The 23929-nt window shown below is 40.5% G+C and overlaps 1 protein-coding gene across 1 annotated transcript in view; it reads right to left on the bottom strand.

The window, feature by feature from the left end:
* Positions 1–23929, bottom strand: part of ANO2 (anoctamin 2) — a 130986-nt gene that overhangs the window by 29286 nt on the left and 77771 nt on the right. Inside the window, exons 13-14 of the mRNA XM_063395389.1 lie at positions 8620–8682; positions 2489–2690 (exon numbers count right to left, since the gene is read on the bottom strand). Coding sequence (XP_063251459.1) covers positions 2489–2690; positions 8620–8682 — 265 coding nt within the window. The remainder of the gene's footprint in view (positions 1–2488; positions 2691–8619; positions 8683–23929) is intronic.

Genomic DNA, 23929 nt, shown 5'->3' with positions numbered 1-23929 from the left:
AGAGAACCCCCCCAAGGATGAGCTCAGCCTCTGGATGAACATTTGCACACCATATATGGTCCCAGAGGCTCCCTCAGACATCCTATACCATAGCTGTAGAGGCATGTGTAGAATTTGTCCTCCAGCTCGTTGGATGTGCTGCATGAAAAATGCATTCAGCCAGAATAGGTGCATTAGAAACAGAGAAAACTCCCTCATCCCCAAAAAATGAAACACCCAGTGGTGGGTTGTTATGCCAAAATTGGGCAGCTGGAACTTTGCAGGTGGAGGACGAGCTGAGCTAAGGCTGGAAGGAGCTGCTGCCTTCACAAGGGACAAACACAAGTAGTTTTGATTTTGTCCCTGTTTCACTGACTCTTCCTTGGCCCCAGTGAATTCCTCTCTGGGAGGGTGGGGAGGCCCTGGCACAGGTTGCCCAGAGAAGCTGTGGCGGCTCCATCCCTGGAAGTGTCTAAGGTCAGGTTGGATGGGGCTCTGAGCAACCTGGTCTGATAGAAGGTGTCCCAGCCCATGGCAGGGCCTTGGAATGAGATGATCTTTAAGGTCCCTTCCAACCCAAACCATTCTGTGATTCTGAGTTATAAGTGAGCTGTAAATCTTGTTTGGCACCACCTGATTTCTGAAGATGATCCCTTCTTTCTGGAAATAGCAGGATACTATCTGCACTTTGGCTGGTCTCATCTGTGAAAAGGGGCATCAGTGCCCCACTCTGCTGGGCCCACAGGATTCCTGCTGCATCCTCTCTGTATCAATACAGAGAGCTGTACGAGCTCTCTGTATTGATAACAAAACTCCTGCTCTTTAACTCCAGGCACTGCCTGAGGAGGTATTGAGGCATATGCATGACCGTGATCCTGTGATCAACACAACTGTTATCAGTGCTATTCTTGTGCTTACAGATGTATTTTCCACCTGAGCAGAGATTCAAGTGTACTTGGGGTTGAAACAGAAACTTATGCTATCAAGAGCTACTCCTTCAGCCCAACAAGTGTGTTCTTCAGTTTGTGGATTAAGTGCAGTGTGAAAAGAGAATTGAGTATGTTTTTCTCCTCTCAGCAAAATGAGAGTTCACAAGTTAAGCAGCATTCATCAGCATGCGTGAATTGTAATTTTTTAAAACATTTTGATTACATTTGGCATCTGAGCCTAGCGCTGGAGAAAGCTGCCAGAATGAACTTTGCAACTCATGTAATTTGTAGCACTAGAGATTATTCTGACAGGATCCTTCTTAAACAAAACATCTGATGGTTGATTAGGAATGCTGCCCTAATAAAGATAGGATTAGAATTATATGCAAAGTAACAGGGGGACAATAATCAGCAAGTAAGAAATTGTTGTTTCTTTCACAGTTTAGCCTGGTGCACATCTCAAAGAGAGAGAGATTTTCCTCCTGTGCTTCCCAGAGAGGGGTCATGGCTGTGCCTAGCACTTCCCAGCTCCTGCCTAGAAGGTGCTAGAGAGGTCTCATCTTTTCCTACTCTTTCCATACACCTGTGTCATTCCTTAACATTTGTGCTCTTTCTTACCTGGGCAGGTGCAGTGGACAGAATTGATCAGGTCACACACAGTTAGCAGCCTGTCACTTACATGAAACCTGAAAATCTGGGTACAGTTTTGCCCTGCACATAAATGAGCCTGAGCTCATTTATGCCTCTAGAACAGAGTCCATTTGTGCAACCCTGTTACAATCTGCCCAAAGCCTGGTGCAAAACAAACAAATTAACCCACTAAAGTGGCAATTTGTAAAATTAATTGCTTTGTCTTAATTTCTTGCAAATACTTTAGGAATTTAAACTAACAGAACCATACTTCTAAAATTCAGGATTGGACCTCTAACAGCTGCAAAACTGTAGTTTGTAATGTTTTTCCAAAAATAGGACTGAAAGAGTTGCTTTCATTTGTGAATTAAAAATGTGTTCTGAGAAACTGGGAAGAAACAGAAGTCTTAAGAGTAATCTCATGTAAAGGCTTTATCAGTCAACATCCTTGGTTTAATTTATATAACAAAACAAAGCTCCAGCCTAAGCCCCTATTAGTAAACATTTTTAGCCTAATGTATATAACAAAACAATATTTCCAACCTAAATCTCTATAGCAGTCAAAGGAATGACTTGCCTTTAAAAGAAATCAATATCCAGGCTTCCAACAATATTTTGATGTTTAAAATAAATTTTGAAAGTCCAACCACTAACTGCAATAGAAATCTTTAATAAGAAGTCCCCTAAAATGGAACAAAAAAATCATTTGAGTAGTAAGAAAATGGTTAAAATTTCATCAAGGAAACAACGTCAGTGTAACTTCGTCAGAGCCATCAACATTTTTTATACAATCCACTGACTTTCTGTGGCTCTTGGCTATAAAGAGGTACCTTCACAAATCTGAATGTTTTCACCAGCCCTATCCCAAAGGAAACACTCCTGCTGGACCCTCCTTGCACCCCCTCGTGTCACTGCATGGATTAATGAGGGATGTGGCGAGGCAGCTTTACCAATTTCCGTCAGCCATTTGGCCACAGCTCCATAAATCTCGTCGAGGATGAGGACCACCACCAGGTTGATGATGACAGCAGTGGCAGTCACAGTCACGCGGACGTTGGACCTGGTGGCCTCGTTGGTGCTGAAGGACAAGGCCGCCGCTGTCGTGATTCGGTACACGATGACACCAAACACCGCTGAGAACGTCAGCATGATCTGCAAACAAGTGGACACATGGGTTAGCTCGGCTCGGAAACAGAAGCTTTGGCTGGGAGGGTGGGTGCGTTCCATGAGTTGGCATCACGGGGTTGTTTCTTAGTTCAAGGTGATGATGTGCAGGTGGTGGAATTAAAAGGAAAGAATTCAAAGCTCTGCAACAAATAGGGACATAAGTAAGAAATAAGGAAATGGATGCGTGACTCCAAACTGGCACAACAATTCAACTGACACAGGATGCTCAGAGGGCTGGATGCTCAGATGCTTCACCTCTCCTGTGAAGACAGCCTGAGAGAGTTGGGATTGTCCAGCCTGGAAAAGAGAAGGCTCCAGGGTGATCTTACACCACCCTTCAGTATCTAAAGGAGGCTTATAAAAAAGAGGGAAAGTGATTTTTACATGGGCAGGTAGTGGTACGAAAGGGGAGGATGGTTTCAAACCAAAAGAGGATATTTTTTGTGAAATACTAGGAAGAAATTGTTTCCTGTGAGGGTGGTGAGGCCCTGGCACAGGTTTCCCAGAGAAGCTGTGACCATCCCATCCCTGGAAGTGTCCAAGACCAGGTTGGATGGGGCCATGAGAGTCCAGTGAATGGCATCCCTGCCCTTGGCAGGGAGTTATAGTTAGATAACCTTTAAGGTCCCTTTAACACAAACCAATCTTTTATTTTGGTGATCCTTTTATAATGATTCCATGGATTCCTGCAGATGAGCATGTCCATTTTAACTAAAGATACACACATCATTCATTCAGTGAAATTTGGACATTTTGGATTCAAAAGCAGGAATTAAGCAAGGTCTTTTATCTGGCAGTAGATTCAGATGGTTTGGACTGAAGGGCCTATGTTAATGTGCAGTCAGGTAAATGGGCTTTACTGGCTCAAACAGCTTCACAGCAGAAGTGCCAAATTACAAATTAAAAAATAAAATGTTTCCCCTGTTATTATTCCTTTAAGACTGACCTAAGCAGAGTTATTAGGGCTTCACTTTACATTTGTGTCCCAGAAATCACTTGGTATCCCTGGCATCCTTCGTGGGCTGGCTTTGACCCATGAAATGAGGAAAGTTGGCCCTGCTATTTAAGGTCAAGTTCCCACAAGAAAAATTTGAATTTCACAGGGTTGTGGTGTTCTGGTTTAAAAAAACCAAAAAATCTAAACCAAGCCACAATGGAAAAAAATCAATAAAACAATAATAAAAATAAGCAAATTTTCATAATCAAAGCACAAAAGGGGGAGATTTTCCCCTTTCATGTTTGCTTTTAGCAAGAATTCCAGTGTACATTCATTATTTTAGGTAAAACATCTTGAGATCCTCAGATGAAAGAGACTACCTCAGTGTGAAAGATTAGACTACTGCAATTACTAAAATGGGCCTAGGGGCCCAGATTCAAAACATGGGGTAAAGGCAATTTAACAGTTCATTTTAATGATCCAGCAATAGTTTATTGAATTCCTGTATACAGAGGAAGATTGTTGCATGAAAAGGAACTATTGCAAAGAACCACAACAAGAATCAGAGTTAAATTGTTAGAGGCTGAAGGTGAAAACTGGGCACATTTTTCTTTTATGAAGAACCAGTAAACATACTAAAAATTAATTATTTGGACAAACTCCTGGAGATTTCAGATGAAATTGTCAAATATGTTTTGTCAGCAAATAGTAATAGTTAGACCTAGTAAAACATCTAATTTTACTTTTTAAAGAACTGTTTCATTACTTTTAAATGAAATCTAGGTGAATGATAGAAGCCTGAGCCTGAAACAGTTTAAATGAAAACTTTTCAAATGACATAAAATATTGTTTCCTTTGGTTCTGTAGTTTTCATTGTGTCAAGGAAGCAGTTCTTGTTTTTATATCTATTTTTCTTTTGACTTATCTACCAAATGAACAGAAAAAAATAATCACATGCATGCTGAACTACCTTGCTGTGACAGAAGGGGTGCAGGAACACAAGGACAATAATTTTTTCCTTGCTTCCCTATTACAATCACTAGAGTGGAGAGTAAAATCCCCAATAAAGAATGAAAATGAAACAGCACCACCTGGTATTAATTTACTTCACCTTCCACCTCTAAAGACACCTTAAGCTCCTTTCTTTTTCTTAATCTGAGTCAAAGATTCCTTCTTCTTAATCATCTTCCTAATACTCTCTTCCTGTTTCTTTTCCCTGTGGATTTCTTTGCAATTTTTTCACTGTAGTGGTGGAAAAGGAAAATCAGCAATTGGATGCCTCCTTCTGGAGCTGATGAGATCCCTGGGCCTCCACACACACCTCTTCCCATCACAAATTCCCACTTAGGAATGATATCTGAACAGTACAAGAAGAATAGTCCAGGACAGTACAAAAGTCTTTCACTAAATAGGGAAAGAGGAACTTTCAGATCATGGAAGTTCAATAGCAAACTCTTGAACCTGACCAAAGGATTTTAGGGATCCATTGCCCTGAGGAATGTTACTGGAGGATGAGAGTAGCAACCTTTTCAATCTATGCAGTGCCATAGCAAGGTATACAAAGTTACTGAAAAAAAACCCGTTTTATGTGTTTAAATTACAAAAATATTTGCTTTGCAAAAGCACCAGTGCTTCAGAAACTCTCAATTGCTCAGCTGTTTTTAAACATCTGCTTAGACACAGATGGAAAAACACTCCTTTAGGAGTCTTCATTATCTGTGCATCCAGCAAGAAGAGAAAATTGAGGAGGGCCTGTAGGACTGCACAGTGACTGTGAGCATAGTTCTCACTCCCCAGACAGTCACTGAGGGGGAATGGTTCCTGTATCTTCACAGCATTTCTCTCATTCCTAAAAATATCTCTTCTGCCCAAATTCCTGATCAGGCAGGCCACCATTTGTTCAGGTGCCCACTTTGGGGTTTGTTGTCATTGCCAACATTCCCTCTGGCCATTCTTCCCCCCTGTTATGGCAGTTTCTTCCCTGAATAGCTGAACTAGTCTGTCCAGGACTGAACTGCTTAGAAACAGATGTGAAAATTGGCTGCAGAAAAGGTCACCTACTGAGCCTGGTATGAATGAAGACAAACAGGAAAGCAAACTAGATCTGAGAAGGAAGCTATAAAACCCTGTGGGCTAGGCTGCTACCTCCATCCAAGTAGGATAACAATTTAATGTCCAGATAGTTCTCTGGCTCCCCAGTAGGGCTATTCTAGAGTCAAGTATTACACCATGTGAGTGAGAATAGCATGGAAGAGGCTGAACTCTTCTGCCATGACACAAATTGAGTTTCTTCTTTCCTCTGACTGAGCTAAACAAAGAAAGCCCCAGTGATGCATTGCTCCATGCCACCCTGCTCGCTTTGAACACTACCAATGTCTTATCACCATCTCAAAACCTCTGCCACAACATGTGTCTTCTAAATATGGGGTTCATAAATTGTGATGTTTTATTGTTAATCACACTCCAGAAAAACTTTTAGATGCCCAGCTGAGCCCAGATCTCCTGCTACCATTGATCTCACTCAGCAAAAAATAAGTCTTGTGAACTTCTGTCCTACAATCCCTGCAAATGCATAGCTAAAATCAGACTTGGATCTTCTGCCCCCTCTGCAGTCCAATGAGGATTTGTGTACAACAAAAGGACTGTGATCAGATTTTAAAGCATCCAGACGTGTGTGAATTAATCCTTGGAATTGTTTGGTGATGTAAGACTGGGCAAGAGAAGCGGACACAATGATTTTTTCAACCTGCAATTTGAACAAAAAAAACAGCATGCCTAGCTTAATACAGACAGAGGAAAAGCCAGAAAGAAAGGAAACAACCACAACACAATCTTGAAAGAGGATTCACAAAAGTGAAGTATTCTACTTTGGAGTATGGAAATTAAGAGAAAAAATAAAAATAAAAAGGAAATATTTTAGGCTAAAAAACCCATCACGAGCTTTAAGAACCACCAGGGAAGGTATGGGATGTAAATTTCGGGGAAAGAGGGACAGAAAAAAACAGTGCTATAATGCTATATCATTCTATAGCAATGTAGAAAGCTTCATGGAAAACACCTGTAGATTTGGAACACCAGACCCTTTTGGCCTGGAAAAGGTAGCATCAAAAATTCAACAATCACTTCTGCAGCACTAGAAATTGCTATGCACTTGTGTGCAGATCCGTGTCAGAGTCCTGTAACCCTGCACACACACATAAATTCAAGATTTTAATATTTATTTTGTACATAGGCCTTATAGTTAAAATAATTAATCAGTGTGAATAATAATAATAGAAGTTAATGAAACCAATAAGGTTTTCTCAGTACAATTCTATTTCACAGACTGACAACAAAACTTCAGTCTGATCTTTCCAATTCCTCTTTAACTAATCTAGCAGGGAAAAGGTAAACATCCCATACAGTAAAGAGCAGATTGCAATATCCATGTAGGATACCAGAGCATGCTCTCCATTATCAAGAGCTGGCTTGAATTCCATGCATGGTTTGCAAGTTGTCTCCTGTAGGTACTTACATATAAATAATGCTCAAAATATTGCAAAAATAAACTCATTGTGTCCACTTTGCCAGATGGTGAAAGTCAGCCTAGTTCAACTAGTCATGAACTGAAGTTGAAGAGTTGGAGCTCTGCATTTTACATCTCACAAGTTGTAAGTAATAACCCTTTATAAATCTCTCTGAGATGTTACAGTAAGCAGGGAGGGTAATACCTAGGCTATGAGTCAGGAAAGCACTTTAAGCTCATGCTTAGGGGAGATTTAAACATGTGGTGAAAGTCAAGAGCACATGTAAGCACCTTGTCTGCAAAAGAATGACTTGTAAAAGCTAAATCAGGGCTGTGTGCTTAGTCAGACTCAGTGTGGTCAGCTCTAAGTGAAGTCATGACTGATGCTACTTAGAGGTTCTGTCTAAAAAGTAAATACTGGGTATGGCCTCAAGATGGTAAATTCACTGAAAATCCTGCAAGTGGATCCATATATGACACATCCAAAATGTACAGAAAATATTCTGAATATGCAATGCATACATCTTCGTAAATGTATAAACATATCTATAAGGATGTAGACATTAACTTCAACATGAGCATTTGATTGTCAGCAAAAGAAATTAAATGTTCACAGGACATCTGGTGCAGTATATGCAAATTTGAGTAAATATGAAATACACTTAGGTATCTTAAAGTAATTTAGACCCTAGTAAATAATTTTGTTTCCCTAGTTAGATGCTGCAACAGTGTAAACAGGCCTATTTCATTGTCATTTTATAGTGGCTGTAGATATGATATAAACAGAAGCTTTCAGTCAGTAATTACTGTAACCAGAGGGAAAATGGGATCCTTTACCATGTAACTTAAGCTTTGTTAGTCAGGCCTTCCTGTTGCTGCTTACAAAGTCCAGCAGCTTCATGATGTGTTTGTTTTGCTGGAAATTTGACTTTCAAATAGGATAATGGTTTAGGGCTTTAGAGGCTGACCTGCACACCTGATTCTTGTTCCCAAGGGAGGACTGTGTACCATGATCTTCCTCAACTACTGTACAGTCCATCTCTGAACGTGTCTTGGATAAATATTTCTCAGCAATGGGTTTATTTCACCTGGAATATTGCCTATTCTGAGGCTCAACCTTTCTGAACGTCACGTGACCAACATATGCAATACTGTGCTCACAACTAAATATCAGTGTTATCCCTTCATTGGATAACAGAGATGGAGCAGAAACCCTGGGGGAGAGGTAGAATTTGTGTCATGAACTGCTGGAATTACTGCAAGTCAGCCTTTCCACAAGCAGCCTATGGAAAAAGAGAACAAAGCTGGAGGCAGGAATTGAGCTCCGTGAACCTTCCTTGTATTTCTCCCAAACTGACCTTATCTTCAGATTTTTAACATATTTGAGAACAGTGATTCAAGGGTTTCCTTCTAGATGCTCGTGGCAAAGTTTCTCACACCTAATAAATTAGCAGAAATGCAGATTATGTTACCATAAATAAAATCAGTCCGAAGTTTGCTGCATATCCAGGCATGCGGTCGCTCCATGTCAGCTTCTCCTTTTCGTTCTGCAGGCAAAACACACAAACAAAATAACAGACATGACAGAACTGTACAATAGGAAATATTAGAATTAATAGGATTTGTTATTGAGAGCCATTCTCAGTTCCCCTGCTGTGATTTTGAGGTATATTATGTGATTTAGAACACTGACGTTTTAAAGTAGATTTTAATTTGAGATAAAGGAGGGGAAGAGTAAATAAGACGTAGAAAATGTCTACAAAAATCAGAAAGTATCCTATGCCACTATGATTTTAGTATTTGAAAACATGTATTCAGCTCTTACTAAAGGTCATATCAGGAGAAATCCCTGAGATTGGCCTTAACTTATGTTTAGGCAAAGCCAGATTCAAGCATTTATTCTGAATTGCTTCTTGTAAAACTACAGAAGAACAGTGCTTGAGACAGAAACTGTGAAAAGAATGCTGACTAACAATGAACACACAGATTTTTTTTTTTTCTAATGGCCACAAGCACCAAATGTGACTCCTCAGATAATTCTTGAAAGACACCTCAATCCTTCCCCTGGTACTCATTTTATAGCGGAGGGATTCTACAAAAGAAAGGCCCCTCAATCTCTGGTGCCAACCTTGTTTTCTTCATGCATAGACAGCATCTCCCTCTTCCCTGCATAATTTAAAGCAACTGTGATCACTGAAATCTAGTACGCTTTTCCCCTCCCCACACAAACTCAACTCCAGCCCCAGCTGCATGTACATCTAAAGAAGACATTTGAAGATGGATTTATGTGAGAAATACGATTCCCTCCTCTCAAAATAGGTTTCTTAAAATAATAATAAGGTCGCTGCTTTGTTTAAGTTAAACTAAAACTATATAATCAAATTAACTAAGGACACAAAGCCAGCTGCTGTTGGTATTTCTGTGAAGCACCATTGCTGCCCCATGGACCAGTGCTACCCTCAGACTGGAGTTAGCCCAGAGTGATTCTGAATTTAAATGAATTTAAATCAGATTAGAACTCAGGTCAAAGGTTTCAAATAAACCATTTTTAAGGCACAATTGCCTTTGGAGAAACATAAAAATCTGGGAGCATTGTGCCTTTGTAAGAAGCTTCCCCAAAGCAGAATTAGGAATGCATTATATATGTGCAGAAATGCAGCCATGGATTTTTTAACTGGGATGTGGAATTAGACCTGGGGCACAATCCTGCTGACACATCCATGGTGGTGATGCCTCAGACACTGTGGGAAGGGGCATTACTCAGCAGCCCCTCTTGTGGCCTTGTCTCCTTTGGGACAGCCCTAGCAGCCCTGGGGCACATCAAACCCAACCAGAAGCACCAAGAGTTTGGCCCAGTGTATGCAGCACATAAATACTCTTTACAGTTCACACACAGAGCCCAGCACGTAGCTGGAAGGCTACTTGAAAAAGCGTTCCTGTGAATGCACACATGCATTTCATTGCATTTTGGCTGTTACCACTCAGCAATTCTGCAGGACGTGAAGTTCTGAGGGATTATATTCCCAGAAGGCCTGAAGGACACCACATTTTACCATTTCACGAGGGGCTGTGTGGGGCTGTGGTGGTGTGGGGCTGTGCTTTGTGCTGAACACAGGCTGATAGCACAGAAATGGGTTTGTCATTGCTGAGCAGAGTTTACACTGAGCCAAGGCCTTTCCTGCTTTTTTGCTGCCACACTGCTGAAGGAATTGAAGAGGAGACACAGCCAGGACAGGTGACCCCAGCTGACCAAAGGAACATTCCAAATCTTATGGCATCATGATCAGTGTATAAAGTGTGGAGAAGAAGGAGGAAGGGAGGGATGTTTGGAGTAATGGTGTCTGTCTTCCCGAGAAACTGTTGTGTGTGATGGAGTCTTGCTCTCCTGGGGCAAGCAGGGAATTAATTCCTTGCTTTGCTTTGCTATAAAGCTGCCTTTATCCCAGCCAGGGTTTTTCTCCCTTTTACCCTTCCCATTCTCTCCCTGATCCTGCTGTTGGGGAGTGAGTGGTTGCTGGCTGGGGTTACACCAGGATGGTCACCAGGCCATCTTCTCAGCTCCCTCTTCCATGCATGTGCTTCCCTGAGCCTTACTTTTCCATGAGTCTGCCATGGTCTGTAGCACTCAGCCAAAGGGACATCTGAGCAACATGAGGAGTTGCTAAGCCAACATGAGAAGAAAGGAAATGCTTGATGAGGTAAGAGATGAGGTTACTTAGCATACACGGCCAAAAACAAATTTGGAAATTTAACTGCCTATCCTAGACCTCCTAGTCCATCCCAGAAGTCTCAGCTGCTCCTAGACACTCCCAGAGCTCCCAGTCCATCCAGGCAGTGGAAAATTACCTTCTGTTCTTGTGACCAGAGACAGGACTCGAGGAAATGGGATGAAGCTGATTCAGGGAAGCTTTTAGGCTGGGAATCAGGAAAATTTCTTGCCCCAGAGGGTAATTGGGCACAGAACAAGGAATTTCCATTTCCCCAGGGAATGTTTATTACAGCCTCAAGACTGCCAAAGCTCCAAGAGCTTTTGGACAATGCTCTCAGGCACAGGGTGGGATTGTTGGGGGGTCCTTACAGGGCCAGGAGCTGGGCTGTATGATCCTCTATCTGGAGCAAAAAGTGTAAGTATTTATTGATGCAACAAGATGAAATGGATCATCTGAAGAACAATCTCAGTGACAGATATGTTACACTGGGGAACGTTCCCCAAGATGAACTGAGTTGCAGGGGAATATTTATATGCAGACAGAAACCCTCACAATAGAAATTGTTTGGTTTTGTGCCAAAGGCAAACTAAAATATTTACTTTAAAAATCGTGCTTTCATTTTCCTTCAATACAATGATGGATTTGTAATTCTAGTGGAGGAAAAAGCAGGTTTTGGTCTGTGTGCAGTGATGTGTTTTAATGTTTAATGGTGTGTTGAATGTGTTCATTGAAGAGATACAACTATTTTCTTATTAAAAAAATAAAAAATAAAATTAAAAAAAAATATTCATAAAAGAAAGAAAGATAAAATTAAATCCCTTCCATCCCTTCTGAATGCTTTATTTCTGTATGAGTTACCTAATATAGCAAAGATCCAGCTCTGCATCCTCAGGTGGGTGGGCTTCTGAGCTGGAAGTACCCTGAACTTGGACAGCACCAGGCAGCTTTTAAAAACACTTCTATGCTTTTCTGTGAATTTAACCACAGTCACTTTGCTCAGATCACAAGTATTTCAATTATTAATTCATATTTTCCCTCAAGACAACACCTCCTCCAAGCAGGTGTTTCTAACCATCAGCAATGCCAGCTCAGCCTGCACTTGGGGAGTATGGCCAGAGATTTTCTCTCTTCTCCATCCTGCTCTGTAACTCCAGTGCTGAAATTCAGGGTCCTCAGTGTGGTTGCACCTGGGTGATCCCAATGATTTCACTGGACAGAGCTGTAATAATTGACTGGAATTTAGTAAAAGATGCCCAGAGAAGAACAAAATCCAAGACTCCTCTCTAAGGTCTTACACTGCTAGAAACAAAAATATGCTAAAAAATTATATTTCCAATCACAAAACCCAGAAATTCATCTCTAAGTATGCCCAGGAAGCTTCAAATAAGTAATTGCCACTTTCATAACTCCACATTTCTTAGTAGGTTTCTGCTTTAATTTCCACTTCAATACGAAGGTTTTAATTTGTGTAAAAACAGCACTGTCCAAATGAGCATCTAAAAATAGGAATAGTGGTATCAAATACAGCTCTTTTGTATTTCTGTGATACCTAAAGCACTGTCTTGCACTGCAGGCTCAAGACAAATCATGAAACGAGCTGCTTCTGAAATAAGGAGTCCCTACATTATTTTACTTTGGCCTTGAAATAAGTTTAAGACAAGGAGAGAAGGATCCTTCAGAGCCATTTGGGAATTATGAGCCAGAAAAAGCTTGCAGAATGGACAGTTTTGGAAAACAATAAATTCCAGAGTGATAACACAAAAAGAGGCACAATCAAGGACCATCAGCATTTCTGGGATCTTGCAGTGGCCACTACAATTAATTGCAGTGGTCATTACAATTAAGAAACTCTGGCCAAATTAACAGGATTCTTTCAACCTGTATTTGGGACTCAAACTTTTTGAGGGCTTGCATTAGTCCTCAAACTTCTGTGAGGAAAGAAAAAACTGCTGCCATGCTGAGCATCTGGAATGCTTGTGTCTATCCCTGTCTGAATTTAGAATTTCTACTTTCACACTCCCAGAAGTGAAAGAAAGCACTTTTGGTCTAAAACCCATTAAAAGAGAGAACTTCATTTTCTATTCTTCTCACTCAAGTAGCAATAGCATTTTAACAGTAAATGTGGTTGTGTTTTGTGAGCAATGTTCTGTCTCAGGATTGCACACCGAAAACCACCTGCCAAGACCCATTTGGAGACAGACAAAGAACTGCAAAACGTTTAATTAAGAATTTTTGCTGTCTTTGAAACATGCAGAGTAGCACAGACACACCATTAGCTTTTAGTGGAGCTTAGTGGACACACTCAATCTAAATTGTGGAAGCAATGCAGAATAGAGAGCTGTGAGAAGTGTATGCAAGGCTCAGTACTGGGATCATGGAAATTAATGGATTTTAAGATTAAGCAATGTTATTTTTAACCACCCAGTCTTAGTCTCCTTTGTGACCACACAACTTCCTTGAGGTGATTTTTCCTATAAGGGTAATAAATGTGATTTACCTATTAAAAAAAAACCAAATAATCACAGCTTGAGGATTTCAGTGATGAAGAGTCAGCTAGAAGCCTTATTAGGTCATTCCAATTGCTAATTACCACAGCTGTTGAAAATGTAGGACTTATTTGCAAGCTGAATTTGCCTATCTGCATCCTCCAGCCTTGGCATTTAGCTGCGAATTTGTCAGTTAATAGCATCTACTGGCAGACTTTTGGGGTTTGGCTGTGGATTCTTCCAAACTGTGATCAAGCCACCTCTTTGCTTTTAAGCTGGCTTAGACTACTCCCAAAGAATGGGAATGATCAGCCAAGCCCACAGCTGTATTTCTTCTCCTGTAATGGGGTTGGAAGTAAACCTCCCACAAGCTACAGCCCTGTCATGGGCAACTGACTTGGCTCTTCACATAACAGGGCTCATGAAAATATGTGTGAGTAGCCAAGTGTCTGTGCCTCACAGCCCTCCCACAGCACCAGAAATACCTCAGTGGTGGGTGAGGGTTGTGCTTCCAGCCATGGAGCCTGGCAGGAAAGACAATACCAGCCTCACCTCTGTCAGTGGAGATGCTGGCAGACTGGAGGGAAGAATCCATGAATCCAAGTGCTTTCTACTCCTTATAAGTCTTAACACTACATTCTGAAATTCCTGATGAAAAATAAAAAAATCCCAGAGAAGCTGAGGCTGCTCCATCCCTGGAAGTGTCCAAGGCCAGGTTGGATGGAGCTCTGAGCAGCCTGGGATAGTGGAAGGTATCCCTGCTCAGGGCAGGGGTTTGGAACTGGGTGGTCTTTGAGGTGCCTTCCAACCTAGGCTATTCCATGACTCTATGACATTTGACACATACACATATATATAAAAAACACATTAAATGTATGTAAAAGTATGACACATACATGCAACAAGTACCTTGATAAAAACTAATGACTTGCAATAGATTTGTGGAAATATTTCAAGCTGTTTCCTTCACACAGGAAAGGAAAAATAATCACACAAAATAATGACACAGGCTGAAGGTCTGCTCTCACTGTAATTTAAATCTCTAAAGCCAGACTTGGTTAAATTAATATGCTGTGGTTTACTCAGGAATAAAAATGGTTCCTTTGCTGCAGTTAAACTTCTTTTGACATTGGCACTCAATGCATTGTGGCATATTGCAGTCTTTATTGTGTAAGTGGCATTGAGGTTCTTAGACTTTATATCACTGTTTAATATCAAGTGCTTGATATTTACATATGGTTCAAGTGAAAACTGGCAGCACTTAGTCTTTTACAATGACAGTTTAACATATGGCTTTACAAGTATGAATTATTTATGTCAACTTGAAGCCATTCAGAGTATTACCAGGAAAACACTGTAATTTGCACAAACAATAGGGTTACATCTGTAGTAATAAATATTCATTGTTTGTCAATGCTCTTTGTAGATGGTCAATAAATCATAATGAGGCTGATCCTGAGAAGGCAAAGGGCCAGCTGTACAAATACATCTGGTGGGATTTCCAAAGCCCCTGACTGACAGTGGTACCCAGGCCTGCCATGGTAGAGAAGGTGCTACTGGAATGTTACAAATTCAGCTCAGGGCATGAAGGGATACCCTGTCACCTGCTCAGCTTTTGTTTTTTAGTGTAATTCCTGAAAAGTCTCAAACAATGTAATGGAATACCACATGTGGCTTTGGAATACTCCTAAATAAATATAGTCAAGCATAAGGAAGACAGATTTTGAGCCAGACACGAGCCTACTTTACTTTGTATGATTAAATCAATTTAATATGCTTTGATATTTACTGGACATGGAACTCTCAGGGAAAACAAAGTTAGTTTCAAAGACTGACTTTAGGAAAAAAAATGGATTTCACTGTCCTGGAATTCACAGCATTTCCAACTTTCAGTTTGTACCCTGAAATCCAGAGCATCACTATTTTAATAGTCAGTCTGGTTTTGCACTTTCTCGTGTAAATTGTGAATATCTAATGGAGAAGTTAATGGAATAATAAACACAACCCATTTTAAAACAATTTATCAAGCATAACTTTTCTAAAAAAATTACCTTTTAGTAGTTCCATAATTCAGCAGCATTTAAATTACTGGCAGTGATTTCATTTAAGAGTTTCTCTCTGTAAATTATTTTAAGCATAGGACTAACAGCCCTATGTGAGTCCATTGGTTACACAATCAGTTCCCAACTACTTGCAGTACCTCTTCTAAAAACATAAAAATGTGCAAAATTATGTTATCTTTTGTAACTTCAAGTCTATTTGTCACAGATAGATATCTCATTATACACTTTCATATTAGCAAACTGAATCCAGTGGAACTAAAGCAGTTGGCAATTTTGCAATTTGCAAAGCATGAATTACAGTTCCCTGAATTAAATTCAACTGAGCTTATGATTTCAGTTCTGGAAGAGATTCATTTAGTGCTAGACTCTGAGGAAAGATGTCCTTTCCATGTTCCCTTGAAGCTTTTCTGGCCTAATTCTGTGTCAGTGTTCTGGCTGGAAGAATCTGGACTGAACATCTTGCTGCTGTGAAATCACCACAGAACTCCTAGTGAAGCAAAATCTCACTCTCAGGGTTTGGCATTGCACACTTAAAACATGATTCTCCATTGTCCTACGCCATGTGAAGCCACTTATCCCCACACAAAGCGTGAGACAAAGACATGCAACACATTATCGGCTTCCTTGGGTTGCAATTTCAAATTTAGCTTACACAAACTGTGAATGATCACACCAGCACCAGAGGCGAGCACAGTGGTGTCAATTCTAGCAACGTTTTAAAGCTAGTAATGAAAAGCTTGAGGAGCAGAGAAAGGATTAAAAGGGGGATGTGGCTATGCAAAATTCCTTCCCTGGCTCCAGAGCATTTATTACCAGCTGTAAAGTATTAATTAAGTTTGTATTCTAACATTTGAATTTGCTATAAAATTTGAAATGCAGTTGCAGAACACAATCTACAGAGGCAAATGTTTGCCAATAATAGAGAGATGACGTGCAGAAAGGAGTTCTGGGTAAACAGCAAATGGAAGACTGGAAGGATGGGAAAGGATACAAGAGCAAGGGGCCTCCAGATCTACCCATTTTGCTCCAAAAAAAGACACATTTTGGAGTTACAAGAGTCTTGCCTCTGCTTTCTCTGTTGTTGTCACTGTCCATTGCTCTGATCTCATGTTCACGGAAAATATTTTGTTTGGCTGATCATGGAGAAAGTCTATAGCAAGTGGAATTCCATGGCAAGCACCCCTGCATCTTCACAAACACCCAGCATCCCCCCAAAACCCAACATGAGTGGGGGAGTATGGAATAACAATTAAGAGGTGTCAATAAAACAAGGAAAGGCAAAGACAAGGAGGCAAATTCTATTAATGGAGTTGGAAGAGTAATTAAATACACACATTTTGGTGTTATGAGCATTATCTTTTGACATATATATACATATATATATATATACACACACATTTCTGATGGTATCAAATTGGCAGTGACTTCCTCATGAATCACAAAATCAATCAGGATGGAAAAGAACTCTGAGATCAGCAAGTCCAAGCTTTGACCTAAAGCTACCTTGTCAACTAAACCAGAGCAATGGTGCCACATCCAGTCTTTCCTTAAACACCTCCAGGGATGGGGATTCCACTGCCTCTCTGGGCAGCCCCTTTCAATGTCTAATCACCCTCTATGTGAAGAAGTTCTTCCTAATGTCCAGCCTGAACTTCCCCTGGTCCATAGCAATCTAATTGCAAGTCCTTTTCAATTTCCAAATAGAGAAATGATAACTACTCATATACTGGGCTGAATTAGGCAATATTTATTCCAATTGCATATATGTGTTAAAACTGTGTAGGAAACACACAAAGCTCTCTAGGGGGCTACTTCCTACCAGCATCCCACATAATTTCCCCCTTTTTTTCTTTCTGAAGAAACAGTTGTGTTGGCAGTTGGCAGTAAAATGCAGATCTATTGAAAGATGCTTTGAAAAGCCTCATTTGGATTTATTATAAAGCAAGTTGGCAAAATGGGAAACAGTAGGCTTCACATTTAAATTTCTTAAAAATGTTTCTCTGTGTCTTTCCTACAATTAACAAAAAAGAGATGGAGTAGGTCTATCAACAAAACAAATGTCTGCAATGCCAAAACCAATAAGTGGTGAAAGTAGTGGAAACATGTACATGAAACTGTGAGGTGGTACCTAGTCAGAAATCACAGTTTATCTTACATTTAATATGACAACAACTCTCCAGGCCATGTTAATTGGGTTTTCAGAGAATATTAAATTAGGACACATTGTGAATAGTGAAGGGAGCAGAGATTAAATACCAGGCTGTTGAGAAAGCAGAAATACAAGCGTGAAATAGAGACTCAAGGAGGACAAATTAAGGCTGATCTAACAAGGAGCATAATTCAAAACAGCAATAATGCTCAGCAAAGTAAAAAGTGATATCAAATATTCTTGGAGAGCAGTGAGTTACTGTGTGAAAATCAGATCTGGAGAGGGTAGAAGAGGTTGTAAGTTACACTTGGGTCACCCTCAGTGGTAATGAAGAGATCAATGTTTTAAAGCATGCACAGCCTGCATGGGTATAAATTCTATTTGTATGATATGGAGTGAACTGGGGAGTGGTATGCACAAAATCAGCCTTCTAACACACACAAAATTCCAAAAATTCCGCATTCACCCCTAGCAAGGGATGAGCTTGTGTTTCTCCCAGTTATTTATACATGGGAGAGAGCAAGTAGAATACAGGCACATATATTCCACTGGATGAGGACAGACCTGAGCTGACCATACCAGGGCTGTTTCTAGAACTACAAAAAAAAGATCACCAAGATGCTTGGATATGAGGGGAATGCACTGAGAGGATCTTTGGAAGGAGCCATGGGCCAAATAGGGTGACTTATGATGCTCTACCTCCCCCTAGAGACTTGCTCCAAGTCCTCATACCAAGCTAAAGAATTTCTGAACTTCTGTAAGTAGTTCAAGTCAACAGTTACTGTTAGAATGCGAGTAGAGGTGCAGTCCCTTATGAATGATTCTCTCATCATGTATCCACTCAACTCCCCCTAGCACATACTACCATCTTACACGACTTCAGGGGCCACTGAAAACATGTTTCTTGTTAGATAAAAGAGGGTATTTAATATATGATGACCACCTCACAGAAATCCATTCCCCAGATTATAACCAGGAAATTTGGATGTGACAGACCAATGGCTTCACAGCAGCCAATACCTTGGCACAAAGTCAAGGAATTAAAAAGCCAACAAGACACAAAGGTATTTTTCACTTGTCCAGAGCAAGGCAATCCAAAAGAGCTGCAACCTTTGTGCTCCCATCGGAATAATCTGTCTTCCCATGACAAAAGCAGCTAACCCAACAGAGACATGTATCCTTGACCTGCAGCCAGGAAGTCTGACATCCTCAGTCAACAGACCTGTTGTGCTTGACACAAAAAGAAAAAGCAAGAAGAGATGACCTGCAGATCTTACAGACAAGCAAATGTGCCTTCCAATAAGCCAAAATTCTAAATCAGTGACGAAAGGCATCATGTCACCTAGTACCTGGGCCAAAATTGGTGCTAACCTTACAAAATCTTGCAGCTTAAACACCACTCTAACAAAAAGTTTGCTCAAATGTCTCAGAGCACCATGGTCTAAACACAATCCTGAATACCCAGAGGTTCAGGCTTGCTGACTATGGCCCAACAGTCCATCCAAATCATCAGCTCACAAACCATTATCTGGCAATAGGAAAGGGAATAAAGGAAATATGTGATGTCTCAGACATCAGCTCCTGTACCACCTGTTGCCTAAAATGCATCAATTCTCATGTCTGTAGAAGTGCCCAAAAACCTATAGGCTAATAACAAAACTATGATTATTAATTCATGGGAATAATAAGATGCAATCATTCCGTCAGAAACAAAGCAATTTCTTTTACGTCCAAATAAGATTGAACATATTAGCAAAGGATTAAGCATCTGGAATCTTTTAAATAATTCAACTAAAAGTGCAATGTTATTAAGAAAAGTTGTGTGTTTTTTCTATTAGGGTTTATGTCTAATACTTATTTCTCCACAGATGAGCTTCATCAGGCAGCAGGAAGAACAGCCAAAAGAAAACAGTTTGCTTATTTGCTCAAGAAATTGATTATTTGCTCAGTATTTTAAAGGAGGTAAAAACTAACACTGTGGCAGTCCTGCCAGGCATGGCTGTTTGTGGTTGGTCAACTGAACCTGAGATCTGGTTTACAAAGGTCTGGAAGTGATAACAACACTGGCAGGTTCAAATGAGGCTTGCCATCTGAGTGCACTCAAACACTTCAAACTCCCAAGTCCAAATTTCCAACACTGCACTTTGGGGGCTTCAAAGGCCCAGTAAGGAATTTCAGCTCCCATTTTCTTTACTACTACCCCATGATATGGAACCTGGCATATCTGAGGCAGATGCTCTTCAGAGAAGTTACACATATACCACCCACATCTACCTGTTTCTCTTTTCTTGAATTATTCAAGTGCCAGTACCCCCAGGGATGCCAGGTGGCTTTTCTTCATGAAAACAAGCTGTTTGGAGATGCTATTTTGTGTGGATTGACAGCCTTTGAAACCAGAATGTCCTCTGGGGACAAGGAGTGGGTGGGATGTTTCTCCAGCGACCACAAAAGAAGCTCTGTCACAATTTCTAGCCCTGTGGATTTTTTTTGCTCTAGAAATAACCCAGACATCATAAGGCCCCTTTGTCACAGAACTTCTGGAGTGCACATTTTTCCATTCTTGCCTTAGTCTTCTTCAAGACAGATATTTCCTTTGTGCTGCCTCCCACCAGAAATCTTCTCAGTAGTGAGGAACAGGCATCGGTCCATTGGTGCCTCACAGAAAATCTATTCATTATTTTGTTGACATCATTCCTTCTTTAGCATTGCTCTAGAGTCCCACACAGATCTGTTGGAGGCTGTCCAGAGCAGGGACACCAAGGGCATCAGAGGGATGGAGCAGCTCTGCTGGGAGGAAAGGCTGAGGGAATTGGGATTGTTCAGCCTGCAGAGGAGAAGGCTTTGGGGTGACCTCACTGTGGCCTTGCAGTGCCTGAAGGGAGCCCACAGGAAAGATGGAGAGAGACTCTTGACAAGGGCCTGGAGTGACAGGACAAGGGGCAAGGGCTTCAAACTGACAGAAAGGAGGTTTAGGTCAGATTTGGGGAAGAAATTGTTCTCTGTGAGGGTGCTGAGGCCCTGGCACAGGTTTCCCAGAGCAGCTGTGGCTGCCCCATCCCTGGAAGTGTCCAAGACTGGGTTGGATGGGTCTGGGAGCAGCCTGGGATAGTGGAAGATGTCACTGCAGAGAAGAAGGTGATCTTTAAGATCCCTTCCCACCCAGGCCATCCTGTTACTCTATAACGTCTTCATACACAGGATGTAGCTTCACCTTAAAGATTCTTCAGCACAGAACTAATTCATATCAAATTGTGTTTCTTTTGAAGACATTGGCCACTGTTTGTCTAGGCAAAGATCTCTGTCTTTGCTCCTTCTTTTGCCCGGTCTTCCAATTCTACCCATAGAACCAAGAATCAGTGGTTCCACTACAATACACTGGCATTCTGCTCCTATTTTGGTCTCACTGCTTCTCTTCACATGTTTGTGTTGTTCACCTGCTCCTTGTTAAAACTTTCATCTCAGACTGGAATTTCTCATTGATAGAGACGGTATTTTGGCATAGAGCTTGGTAAAATGTTCTGTTTATTTTCAAAATGTCTGGTAGAGTGACTCTGAATGATGGTAGCAAATCCATTTCTTTTATCCTTTTTTAACCTGAGAGATCATAATGATCAGTAAAATAAATGAAATGGACCAAAGAGTTCTTTTCAATCTAAAAAAAGAGTCAATAGGTCTGTTATGGACAGGTGGCAATGAAAAGTTAGGCTTCATAGGCATTTAAGCAAGATAAGAAGAGCAACAATTTTTTTCTCTCTAATGAAAGTTTCACTGTGTTTCACAAAAAGAGAAGAAAAGGAGGGAGATATGTCCCAAATTAGGATGGAAAGCTAAAGTGTTTGTTTTCAAAAATGTTTTTAATTACTGTGAACCAAATGTTTTACGTCAACAACTTATAATATTTTGTTTTCATTTCTTCTATTTTTAAAACCTTTCTAACATAAATTCCATTTTGAAATAAGAAGTAATTTTAAAACAACAATTGGAAACTCCTCACTCTATAAAAGTTGAACTATATTATTAAAATGAAAACATGTTTTACTGAAAAAAAAAACAACTACTAACAGTGAGGGGGAATTTGAATGTATGGGGGCAACATAGTGAGCAAAATTTCAGCATTTGCAAATATAGACCTATTTTATCAAAATTTTTTGTAAAGTTTTATCAGAATAGAAAAGTAATCTCTGCACCACTAGAACATCTTGTCCATATTTGTAGAGAGAAGCTTGGGAGAAAAACAACAGAAAGTCTACTTCATGCAATAGTAATAAAATACTAAGAATTATGGTTCTATCATAACTATATTAAGAAGAATCATCTTGTCAAATGCTTGTAATTACAGTGAGAGGAAACATGCAGTGACAAAGCTGATATTTAAGTTCTGTGGAATCAAAGTTCTACTTTCTATTAAAAATACTGCTGTAAAGGCCCCACTATGGCTGAAATTCATTATTCTTTTGACTAGAGGAGCCATAGAATGATAGAATGGTTTGGGTTGGAAGGGACCTTAAAGATCACCCAGCTCCAATCCCCTGCCATGGGCAGGGACACCTTCCATTATCCCAGGCTGTTCAGAGCCCCATCCAGCCTGGCCTTGAACACTTCCAGGGATGGGGTCTGTCATTACAGTTAAATTCCAGGCTATAGCCCTGTTTTGAGAGAACTCCTGTGTTTAACTCCAGTTGTTTTAAATTTGTACCTGCTTCATTCACAATTTAATAATTTATCATTCATTCTATTAATGCAAGTTCTAACTGAGCTAACAGAGTCCTCAACATTCAGTAGCTCACCTAAGATAAAGCTATTTTCAGTTTCAACTCAAAAAGAGTACATTAGGACCAATCCTTTACCTGCAGGGATACACCATGCTATTCCATAAGCAGATTTGCAGAAAACTCCTTTGTATTGCTGTCATATTCCTCCCCATGTGTTACAATCCACAAAAGCTCAAAGACATAGCAGTTCCTGTGGCTGGTTCTTTCAGTTTCTTGCATCTTTGATATCAGACCCTGATCTGCTACTGCCTGTGAGATTTGAACTCCTATTGGATTCCCTCCACACAGGAGGTTCACTGCTATATGGACAGATAGCCATGGAATAATACCACTCATCTGAAAGCAGGGCCTTAATTTTTATTTTTTACATTTTCATAGTTCACAAAATCTGCAGCCTAAAGTAATAATTAACCCTGTGAAGAACCTCTGCTGCAGATCTCATACGCATCACAATAATTGATCCATTTCCTGACCTTTGGAAAAGAGTGCTGTGAACTCTGATGTCATATCTCAGCTGAAGCAAAGCTTTAGGCCATGCTTCATAGTTTGATAACACTTGTATTAATACAGAAATGTACCCTATGTCTAGTGCTTGACATAGGAAAGGTGCAGAGTCAGCAAAATGTTAATTTTAATAGTAATAATAATTTTTACAGTATCAGCTAGTTGCACATCAATCTGCCTAATTGTTCCACTTCGCAACTGTACTACATTTGTTTCTGTTTCTTCCACACAGAACTGTAACAGCTGAGCTCTAGGGCATGAGCCAGGGCCTTGGGCTGGTTAACACCAATGCAGAAGTGTTTCCTTTAGGCAACAAAACACACAGAGTGCTCAGGCACAGTCCCCACAGCAGCACCACATCCTGAGGAAAAGCTGAAAAGGGACAGAGAGGGACAAGAGGTGTGTGGCCTCATAAAAACACGTGCATGACAAAGAAATTTAAGTAGAATGAAGCAAGTGCCAGGCAGCCACCTTTGAGATCACAGGCTCACAACATCCTTAGGGTTGGAGGGGACCTCTGGCAATCATCCAGTCCAGTTCCCCTACCTAGAGAAGATGCAGCTGCCCCATCCCTGGAAGCGTTCCAGGCCAGGCTGGATGGGGCTCTGAGCAGCCTGGTCTGATGGAAGGTGACCCTGCCCTTGTCAGGGGAGTTGGAACTGGCTGATCTCTAAGGTCCCTTCCAGCACAGGTCATTCTGTGATTCTGTGTTATCTAAAAGCAATAATTTAACAAAATAACACGATGCTCATCTATTCACATGACTTCAAGAAACAGGATTTTTAAAAAACCTTGGTTTTTATTCTGAGGTACATAATAAAACTTCAAGGATCATAAAACTGGGAATTTACTGGTGGATTTTGATGTTGAATGTTTGTGGAAAGATTAGAATATGCTTTGGGTCTAGTGTTGGTGTTGACCCAGTAGCCAGACAGGTGAAGGAAATACAGCTGTCACCTCAAATCAGAGTTGAAGAGCAGGAAAATATTCCTTCCAGTTTCTTTCTCTCACCCTACATTCACAAATTTGGGAAAAGCAGAAATTAGCTCACAGACCAATGGAACTTCAGCTCCTGAGACTTGAAGTTCAATACTCAGA

Source organism: Prinia subflava, chromosome 4 (assembly GCF_021018805.1).
Source record: "Prinia subflava isolate CZ2003 ecotype Zambia chromosome 4, Cam_Psub_1.2, whole genome shotgun sequence".
NCBI lineage: Eukaryota > Metazoa > Chordata > Aves > Passeriformes > Cisticolidae > Prinia > Prinia subflava.
Note: the sequence above shows the minus strand (reverse complement) of the source record. Positions and strands in the feature narration are given on the sequence as shown.